At 38.3% G+C, this 10797-nt stretch overlaps 1 protein-coding gene across 1 annotated transcript; it reads right to left on the reverse strand.

Moving 5' to 3' along the window:
* Positions 1 to 5434: 5434 nt before the first annotated feature.
* On the reverse strand, positions 5435 to 10020 carry LOC122650441 (aluminum-activated malate transporter 10-like). The gene is made up of 6 exons (XM_043843856.1): positions 9699 to 10020; positions 8782 to 8922; positions 8404 to 8676; positions 7470 to 7594; positions 7214 to 7357; positions 5435 to 5932 (listed from the first exon to the last, which is right to left on the reverse strand). Exons 1-6 carry the CDS (start codon positions 10018 to 10020, stop codon positions 5435 to 5437), a joined length of 1503 nt encoding a protein of 500 aa, XP_043699791.1.
* Between the last annotated feature and the right edge of the window lie 777 nt (positions 10021 to 10797).

Raw genomic sequence — 10797 nt, forward strand, 5'->3', positions numbered from 1 at the left:
CTTTGTACTCAGAGAACCACTCCAAACAAGTGAACAATCAAACCCTAAATGAGGGATTGGTAAGATGGATGTCTTGGTGGTAAGGGTTCCCTTTGTATTGTTATTGTTGGATGGATTCTTATATATAAATAGGACTTGACTAAAAATTGGGTAGCTTCACGCCAAAGAGTAAATTGTGTACATTTTTCATTCTCTTACCTACTTCTCAGGTGACCCAGTTGATATCATGTTGACCCCCTTATGGTGTCATGAACATGACCTGATCTTCTCTCCATTAATCAGGATGTGGGACCCACTACTGGAGATATTCCTTTTGGGCTTTTTCATTAGTCAGGATTTCGTCCATATTGATTTGGGTATCTGAGATTAACAGCATAGCTGACTCCTTGGTTCGGAAAGTCTTGTCCGTTACGTGTAGGATAAATTAGCATTCTTCCATTCATTGGATATCCGAGTTTTGTACTTTAGATACCTTGCGTTGGTCACGTTTTCGTTTTAATATATAGTCTTCTTTTTACCCAATAAAAAAAAGAAAGAAAGAAGATTTGGGTATCTAATTGATGGGATTATATGGACTTATGTATCAATATCGGTATCGGTATTGGCATCGATATCCATGTTGGTCTCGGCTGATATTAATATCGATATAATTCCATTGTAATGCTGTATCTGGTAGGATTCGATCATTTTGTCTTCCCCTATTCTAATATTGATACGGGCTTTTTTTTAACCATTTTGTTTTACCCTGTTTTATTGTGATACCACCGATACATTATTGGCCAAGTTTTAATATTGATCAAAGCTGATACTGATACGTAATGACAAATTTTTTTTTTTGTGGGGCTAAAACAAATGGATTGAGACCCCTTTGGCATTCAAAACAAGATCCTTCCCTTTTCTCCACATGAAGGCCGTTGCCCATGGTCCATGCCCTGTTTCATGCAGCCAAACATGCTTTTTAATAAAGGAGGATTTTGTTTCATACTTGATCACGAAGAATGCACCATATGACCATATTGCATTCTATAAGATGTTTCTATACGCACGTTGCATGCCAAATATGGAGAGTACGGAATATTTTTAAAGGCATAGTATGACGATGGTGATGGTGATGGTGATGGTGATTAGTGATAACTCTTCTTCTTTCATGATTGGATTTATAGTATTTTTTTTAAAAAAGAATTCATAATGTCTCGCCGTATAAAAAGCTGAATAAGATCTTCTCCGATCGGGTTCTCTGTTTCTAGAGCAGAACGTGGAATTACGATCACCTTAAACATGTTTGGATTACCCCCTAAGTCTAACCCAACTAAGACCACATCGATCCTCAATACTATCTCATATATAACTTTTTATTGTAAAATTTTTCATCCCAAAACTTCAAATTGGTAAGTGGAAGGACTCCCATGTGTATACGGGGGACTATAGGTTAGTTAGTAGCCGGTGTAGGACTAAATACTCACACTATGTTTGAAAGCTAAGAAAAGAAAAACAATACTTAAAAAATTTTGAAAATCAACTATTTTACCTTATTTTTGTTTTATTATGTTTTTTATTTTTTATTTTTTAACTTCCAGAATGTAGCGTTTTCTACGCTTTCAATACTAACCATTGGTAGGAAGTCAAGGAGACAAGGACTAGCATTTCAAGTCGCACAATAAATTAATGTCTATTCATGATCTAATTAATATCAATCACAACAAAAAATGCTAGGATTCATAGGTTAAAAATTAATGTCTATTCATGATCTAATTAATATCAATCACAACAAAAAATGCTAGGATTCATAGGTTAAGTTTAGATAGGAAACATTGACCTTGTAGTTAATCTTCTTTCTTAATTCATTCTTTCATAAAGAAAAAGAACTAATTATTTTTTTCTCCATAACCTTATTTTTAAGGGAAGCATGTCAAGCAATAAGGAATTGATGATCTTAATTGGATATCGATGTCATGCTTCATGCATTCCAGGAAAATAGAATAATGGCTTAGCATTTTAATGCAAATCGAGTTCGAAAACCCTAATTAGCTTGCTAAGCAGGTCTCAAAAGTTAACCTTCTAATTACAACAGATTCTAGATTATTTGTTATGGCTTAGTACTGCACTACGAAAACCAATTAACAAATAATTAGCAAACAATTTTACGAATTAAGCCTTTGTAAATAATTTCTGTAACTACTTATGACTTTGATTCTTACTTGACGACGTGTTTCGTTGCACTTCTATTACAAGATAATGTTCTTTTCGTAGAAGCGTTCTTTTTCAATTTCGTGTTGTGAGAACTTTCTGGTGGAACAGAAATAACGTTTGGTAAAACTATTCCAAAAGTGTTCCAAGAACAAAAACAAATTTGACAGACTTTTTAAAAAAAAATCATTTTTTACTACTACAACCATTAATTATGTAAATATCATTATGCTCACACTTAACCCAAAATAATTATGAATATGTTGTCTATTATCATGGTTTACATTATAATTCATATTTATGAACAGGGCTTATGTTCTCTGTGCCGCAGCGTAGGCTGCGCCCAGACACATGGGCCTGCTACTCAGGGGGCAGAGTGGTTATTGTGCCCACCCCCATGTGTCTGGGCGCAACCTGCGCCCCTAGCACAAAGAACATTCTCCCTTATGAAAATTATTTTGCTGAAAAATGATCACTTCCATCTCAATCACTTTTTTAGAACGGGAACAGAAAATTGCCTTGTCACATATTTTGATGTTTGAAAAACTCAAATGATTATGAAATCCAATAAAATAATCAGAGCATGTGTTGTTGACACACATCAATACTGTGCAGGATCACTTTTGCAAAGCGGGATCAGGAAAAAACACTTCTACCACATAATCACTTTTCTAAAGTGAGATTAAGTAATTGTATTCACATATTTTGATGTTTCAAAAACTCAAATGAGTACGAAATGCAATAAAATATTCTAAGTGTGTGTTATTGATACATCAGCAGATTGCACATCACTTTAAAGAGCGGGAGCAAAAAAAAAAACACTTCTACCTTAGAATTACTTTTTCAGAGCAGGATCATGATCGAGGTTTCCTTATTACATATTTTGATGTTTCAACAACTCAAATGATTATGAAAACTAATAAAATAATTAAAGTATGTGCACATCAACAACGTCCCGATGAAAGGTGCGTGACTCGTTGGGGTGGTTATTGTCCCCTATGTTTTGTGGGTGGAGCGGAACAGTAGAAAGTTTGATAGTCAAGCTAGATCGGCCCAGGCCTGTTTTGGGGCGGTGTTGAGTTCTATTAAAGAAACATCAGCTTCCTTTAAAGACCCGGTCGCGTCAACCCAAGATCTAGTGTGTGCTAGACGCCTCTCAATTCCTATTCTCCCTAAGCCGACTCGTTCTATTAGAGAGGTCCACTGGTGTCGCCCTCCTAAGGGATGGGTGAAGCTTAACGTTGATGGTAGCTCGTTGGGGAACCCTGGTAGAGTAGGTGTGGGTGGTGTTTTCCAGAATGACTAGGTGGTGCCTATCTCTGCATTTAGTATTTTTCTTGGATCCTCCTCCAATTATGTGGTGGAATTTTGAGTTATTTTTCACGATCTTCTAAGGCCGAAGGAATTTGGTGTTACGCGATTATGGATTGAATGTGACTCAGTGACGGTGTGCAAGGCTGTTCAGGGAGGATCTATCCCTTGGTTTGTTAGGCAGCAGTGGATTTGTCTGCTACCTTTCCTTCAGTCCATTTCTTGGAAAATCACTCATTGTTATCGGGAGGCTAATCCGATCATTTGACGAGGGCTGCTGCTTCGAGTGGTGATTCAATGCTTGTAGTGTCTGATTTTGCGTCGATAGTTAATGCTTTCTTGTTGGAGGATGCTCTAGGAAGATCTCGATTTAGATTTGAGTAGTGGAGATTTGCATGATTCCTTTTTTTGGGAAAGTTTGTGAGACCTTTGCTTTGTTTTCTGTAATCGTCTGAGTATGCCTAGACGTTAAATAGTTATTTTTTTTCTTTTTCCTTATCAATAGATTCTTTGCTGACCTTTAGCAAAAAAATGAGATAGAGTTCTACTCTCCTATGTTGGGATTTCGCGTATCACTTAGAGAGATTGAGATACTCAATCACATACAATATCAGATTGGGATAATGAGAGCTACAAATTTTTATCATTAATTTTGTGAGAATCTGTTGAGGGTGTAGAAAATGATTCGAATACAGATTGCGTGAATTCCAAACTAATTTTAAAAGTTAAAATCAGAATCTTCTCGTCTCTATGAGATATTCCAAACGTCAAGAAAATATAAAGATGCAAGAAAACCGTTCAATTTTTGTATTTTTTCCCCTTTTCTTTTCTATCTAAATAAATACAGCCTTTAAAGGATGCTGATCTGAACCGTTGACCAAAAATTTTATTATTATTATTATTATGGATATGGTATAGATTATAGACCTTTGACTATGACCTAGATAGATAATTTAGGTTGATATTGACTTCATATGCATTTGCTTATATGGGTAGAAAAATCACATAATAATCTTACCTTAATAATTACATTAATGATTGGGGTGTGATCTCTTACTCTCTCTCATCTTACCTTGATGATGGATCGAGTTCGTCTACGTCCTGGGATTGAGTGGCCATCGTGCTGTGTTCAACTCACAGGCGTGGATTTTATGTTGATCCAATGGTAGGTAGACGAGCTCAATTCAAAATTCAAATTATCACTCAAAATAAAAAAATGTCAGGCATCGAGGAACTCGTCTACCAACCATTGGATCGGCATGGAATCCACATGGTGGCCTGTGAGTTGAGCATAGCACGATGGCCACTCAACCCTAGGCCGCAGACGAGCGGAATCTCCATAGCGATTGTGTTGTGGACTAAAACCGCTCCAATCTCAAGAAACTGGGTCTCACCAGAAGACAATCACTAATACACCCTTAAATGGACCAGGATCCTCTGCAGTACTGGCGGGGTGGCAGTGCACATCCGACAGCACAGTAGAGGCCAGGTGACACACATGGCACACATGACCTCTGCTGTACCGTCGGATGTGCACTGCGGCCCCGCCGGTACTGCAGAGGATTTTAATACCCCTTAAATCAATGCAATGGTTAAAGTTTTTTTTTTTTTTTTTTTTTTTTTTTTAAATATTTTAAGGCAAACATTTTCATGTACGACCAGAATGACATAAACAACCCTGCTCCCCCTATTTGACAGAGTCAATGAGAGAATCTCCCGTGTACAAATACCTTCCCTTTAAAATTCAAATTATGAAATTACAATACTAACTTCCACCGCATTCACCAATTAGAGTGAGGGTGCTAGCCACAAGGCATGTTTTTACAAGTGCTTACATGGATAGATATGTCTTTTAGATCATCCCCTCTCCCACCCCACCCTTGCCCCCGCAGAGGAAGAATGGTCATTAATTGTCTATACAAAGGTAATCTAGATCTCAAACTTGTTCTAGTGCTTTCAAGGTTTCTTGATCTTGATATCCTGAGCTAGGCTCTCTGGTGAGCTTCATGGGTTTTTCGATTTGAGGTTTGAAATCTGCCAAGTTTGTTAATTCATTCACAGCTTTGACGACCCCTTCAATACGTGCCACAATTTCAATCAATAATGAAGCTACTGTGAGGAGAGGAATAACCTCCATTAGAGGTACTGTAGTGGTGGGTGTTGAAATTGGCTCTTTTGTTGTTTCTTCAGAATTTTCTGGTAATGGTGATGATGGTGGTGGTGGAGTACTGAGTAAGCAGCTATGGAGGGACTTCAAAACATTTTGAAGCTCTCTTAAAGCATCTTTCATCTCTCTAACTGATAATTCTATTTTGAAAGATCTTCTCATAGTTGTGATAGAAATAACCAATTCTTTCAAAACCCTTGAAGAGTAAGAACTCAATATGATGCAGGCATCACTGAAATGCTTCTTTATGAAGTCTGGTGCCTGTAGCTCAATAAGAATAACCCAAAAACAATTATTAGTGTTGTAAAAACTAAGAAGGCAAGAATTGAAGGTATTTATAATTAAATGGGAAGATCTTGTTGTAATCAGGTTGGTGAAAAAGAAGTTGTAACTCCCTTTTAGTATAAAAAATTTCTTTTTTCAATAAGATTACATTATGTCATTTTACATGGACAATGATAGCTTGAATAGTTGAATATGACATATTGATAAGCCCACTTTCAAATTATTTTGAAAACTATTTTTTACTTTCAACTTACGGGAAAGAGAATTGAATGGGGAAAAAATCCTCTCCAATTCCCCCATGGTGCAGTGCGGAGCAGTTTGGGGTGGAGATATCGACATCTGGCAAGCGTGACATCCAACGGTGTCGAGCTCGGGAAGAAAGAAAAAAAAACTGGGGTGGTGCAGCTCAGACCATTGGATGTTCCACCTGCCAGGTGTCAACATCTGCACCCCAAACTGCATCGCACTGCACCATGGGTGAATTGAAGAGGATTTTAATCCAAGAGAACGCTGGGGTGGTCCCTGCGCCAAGATGTAGGGCTGCATGGAATGACCATCACATCCTTTGAGATTTACACATTTCCATGGGGGTGTGATGGTCATTTTGCACATCCTTGTGTCTAGGTCTAGCAGCCGCTTGTCGCTCTCGACCAGGTGGACGAAATTTTGTAACTACCTTGGTTGTAGGAATGTTCCTGCTACCCGGTTCACAGCCAAAGAAATGGAATAAAAAAAGGTATTATGGAAATACTATAACATGAGGGTATTTTTGAACCCTAAGTGAAAGTGAATTATTCCATTTCTTTGGCTGCAAGCCCAGGTAGCAGGTACATTCCTGCAACCTGGGTAGTGGCAAAAAATTTTCTCGACCAAGTAGCAGTCTTTTTCATTTAACTTAAATAACTTTCAGGAATAAGACAAAGGGCAGTCAAAGGAAGATAAGAACTTCTCACGTCACCCATGGTTTGAGGTATCGGAATCAGCCGATACTGCATGGTTTTGTAGGTGGCCAATACTGATACCTGGTCGATACCGTATTGGTGGAACGGTACAGACAAGGGGTAAAATAGTTAAGAAAACCCATTTTTAAGGAAACCTAGAAGGAAACTTGTTTGATACGGCCGATCCATGTATCGATGTCATATCGGTTTTGAAGATTACCGATACCCGATCCGATACGATGCACTAAAATCATGACTTCACCACCTTGTGACAACAAGGTGCACCCTTTATAAATTGAGCATGGCAAGCTTCAAAACCTACCTGAAATTCTGAATTAATGCAACTATTAAGAATCTCGATGCAGAAGGCACAGTTGCGCATGGATGCTCCAATTTTGAGGTATTGTTTCCATGGATGTCTAAATCTGAAGCAACCATGGGCAGGTTCCCATATGGCAAAATTGGCCTATAAAAAGCATAACTCATGAGGCACGGGAATTAATTATTAAGGAGATCAATTTTAGGAATGGAAAGAAGAGAAGCAAAACTTGTACGAATAATCTTTATTAATTACTTACAAAAGATTCTTCTGCCGCTTTTGAATTTAGCACACATTTGTATCCTAATAAAATTTTATGGGTTTTATCGTCATTGTCAACATTGCCTTTGCTGTTCTTCTCCTTGAAGTAGTCCGTCACACATCCTTTCATTTTGGAGAATAAAATTTGAATCAGATAATCATTCTATTGGACTATGCATGTTTTATGTTTATTTGAAGTTCTACAAATTATCACTACATGTCAACTATGCTATGATACATTGTTTCGACTATTAAGGGTTGTTGTAGGATTGCATTATGTGTCGTGATGTACCATATTTGGTGGGAGAGGAATATGAGAAGATGGTCCAATTCTTCCTGCTCCTATTAGCAGATTTGGAACTCCATAAACTTTGAAGTCATGGAGAAGGCCTTATCTATTTGTTCCCTAGTAGAGACAATGATAGGAATAGGTAGAGATAACGGCCCTGAGTCCAAACAAGGCCAGGGCTAAGATACCCCAGCCCTAAAGGTGGGTCAAGGTTGAAAATTTCTGACCTTGAGTCAAACCCGGCCCAATGTGGATGAACTCAGTACTGTTTTCTTCTTCTTCTTCTTCTTCCCAGCTTGGCCCAACCCTGCATTTCCCCCTCCCCAGGTCCAAATAGGGTCAGCCTGGCCCGGCCCACCCTGACTTAGGGCCATGACTCTTTTGTAGTCCTTTAAATAGGCACATTGTTCCACCTATTTGTGAAGGGTTATATTGACGGACACCTTACCCCTATTTTTGCAAAGGTTGTTTACAGACTCGAACCCATGATCACTTGGTCATAATGGAGCAACCTTTACCGTTGCACCAAGGGAGGTCCTGATGTCATTTGGGTTTTAATATACTCTTAATATATTTTTTATTCACATACACACACACACACACAAAAAAAAAAGTATTGCATTTATTAAGAAGAAACTTTTACCCTCCAAGGAATTGGCAAGGTTTTCCATATTACGAGTGATGAGGAGGTGAAGCTCCTCGCCAGCCCAAACGGGACAAATGAGCATGCTGATGAGCATGCAAAGAACAGTCCCAATGACAATGGTAGAAACTCGCAGGTACCCCATCTGAAACAAATTTTCAATTCGAAAACCCGAAACCGCAATCAAGCTGTAGGTGAGGATAAAGATCACAGCACCATAATCGAATCGAAGTCTTATCGTTGGAATAAATCTAGTGAAAGTCGCTGCTGAAGCTGATGAGAGCCAAAACAAAAACCATAAACCATTTAGAGTTAATTACTTCTTGTAGGTGTCTCTTAATTTGGTAGCTTTGTCTATGTCAATGAAATGTCACAAACCTGAAACGAAAACTGAAGCTCCAATAATTACAAGCTCAAACGATTTGCCTAACTTGATAGCAAACCAGTGAATGATGACGGCTAGTGTTCCAGCAAGAATAGTTCCAGTTATTCGGTTTAAGCTTTTATATATTGTTGCTCCTACAACAAATCAAGGACGGAATTGAGTGGTTTGTGAAACTATAGAGTTAAAACATTAATTCAATTAGGGAGAGAAGGGGGTTACGTGTACGACAGTTTAACCTATTTCCGATCCATGGATTATGGAGGTAGTTTCTTCTCCATCCATGAGTAATACACGATAGTATCAATAAATCTGTTACTTCCTACCCCAAAAAAAGACGGGGGGGGGGGGGTTGTGATAATTCAGAGTTAAATATTATTTCAATGATTACTCAGAAGATATATCAAGTGTGGGGGTGGGGGGGTTGTGTTTGTTCGGAATTAGATATTTGTTCGGAAATAGATATTGTATCTATGGACATTATTTTCTCCTCTACAGTAGTGCATGTGGATCGGGGGAGACCTTCCATAGCTTCAAAGAATCGTTGCGGAATCTGAGTTATTCCCTCAATCCTTCCAAGAATCAAATTGGGAAAAAGGCCTCTCGCCCTTCTCAACTAGTTAGAGTAACTAGCTAGGAGTAAGCCCAAGTGACTAGTTGTTTTGGGTTGTCTCTTCTTATGTTGAAGATGAAGTTGTAACAGTGGATTATGATTAATTGAGGTGTGATTTGTTGTTGTTGTTGTTGTGAGGGAGTGGGGGGGGGAGAGGGAAAGATTTTCCGGGCTTCTTTGAATATAATTTGCATTTATATAAAAAAAAAAAAATAAGAAAAATCCACAACAACAATAGTATAAGCATAGAAATTAAATTAGGATTATTATCATAAATTTTAAGGGAAATTGGATGCTTACCTGCTGTGTATTCAAAGACTACCACAACTGTCATGACTGCCCATATAGCATCCTGTTCTCCAACACCTTCATACAAAGGTCTCACATAATATAACAATGACACTAAGGTGAGTGCTATGGCTACCTTTAAACAATGGATCACTTTCTTTGGATCTTCAATCCCTAATGCCCATGCTTTCTTGAAGAACCTTCCAACTTTAGATTTCAACTCAAAAAGCAAACCCAAAAACCATAACCAAGTTTTACGAATGAGACCAGATTCTGGAACCAGAAGCTTTGATGACCCATTACTTGTCTGTACCCTCCACTGCAACCCAACCATCTTCCACTCAGAATAACCTCTCCAACAAGTACTGATCAATCAAACCCCCCAAAATGAGGGCTTGGCAAGATGCTATGGGAAGAGTTCAAATTCAAATTCTAATATAGGTGAAGGAAGACTCTCCTTAATTGTATCCTAAGTGTTTGATGAAATGCTTATATATAAATGAGACTTGATTACCTACCTACCTAGAAGATTTGATCTGTGAAAATAACGTAAGTACTCAGATGTGTACATTTTGGACGTTTTTCATTCTCTTACCTTCTCAAATGATAGAAGGCACGAACTAAAACAGTGAAGAAGATATCTGTATTGGGTGGGTCCCATTTGAGAATGTGGTACCCTACTTTATAGGGACATGAAGATGACCTAATCTGGTCTCCATTCATCAGGTTGTGGGACCCACTTCCTGGAATATTGAGATATTACATTTGGATGTTCTAAATCAGTCACCACCTTTCTATTTTCATGAAAACCGAGAGATTGATTAAAGAAGACTCAAGAAGAAGATCGTTGCCAATCTTTCCATTTTTTTTCCCATGAAGACCGTTGCCCAATGCCAATGGACTGTGATCCATGCAGCCAAACAAGCTTTTTAATGAAGTAGGGTTTTGACTTATTGAGGAATACGAAGAATGCGTCATATAGCATACCAAATAAAGGCATGTTGCATGCCACATATGGGGGAGATGACGAGGAAGAATGATAGCCGCCAACTTCCTAGAGCAGTTGGTATTGGCTCTACTTCTCGGATTTGGCTCCTGTCCTGCAGTGGCG

The sequence above is a fragment of the Telopea speciosissima genome, chromosome 2 (assembly GCF_018873765.1).
Source record: "Telopea speciosissima isolate NSW1024214 ecotype Mountain lineage chromosome 2, Tspe_v1, whole genome shotgun sequence".
NCBI lineage: Eukaryota > Viridiplantae > Streptophyta > Magnoliopsida > Proteales > Proteaceae > Telopea > Telopea speciosissima.

Excerpts from the sequence above, each read along its gene's own strand:
- LOC122650441 (XM_043843856.1), bottom strand. The coding sequence starts at position 10,020 with ATGGTTGGGTTGCAGTGGAGGGTACAGACAAGTAATGGGTCATCAAAG. Across the intron at positions 8,923-9,698 it reads AGTCTTTGAATACACAGCAG|GAGCAACAATATATAAAAGC; the intron begins GTAAGCATCCAA and ends GATTTGTTGTAG. Across the intron at positions 7,595-8,403 it reads CCTTGCCAATTCCTTGGAGG|GATGTGTGACGGACTACTTC; the intron begins GTAAAAGTTTCT and ends CCAAAATGAAAG.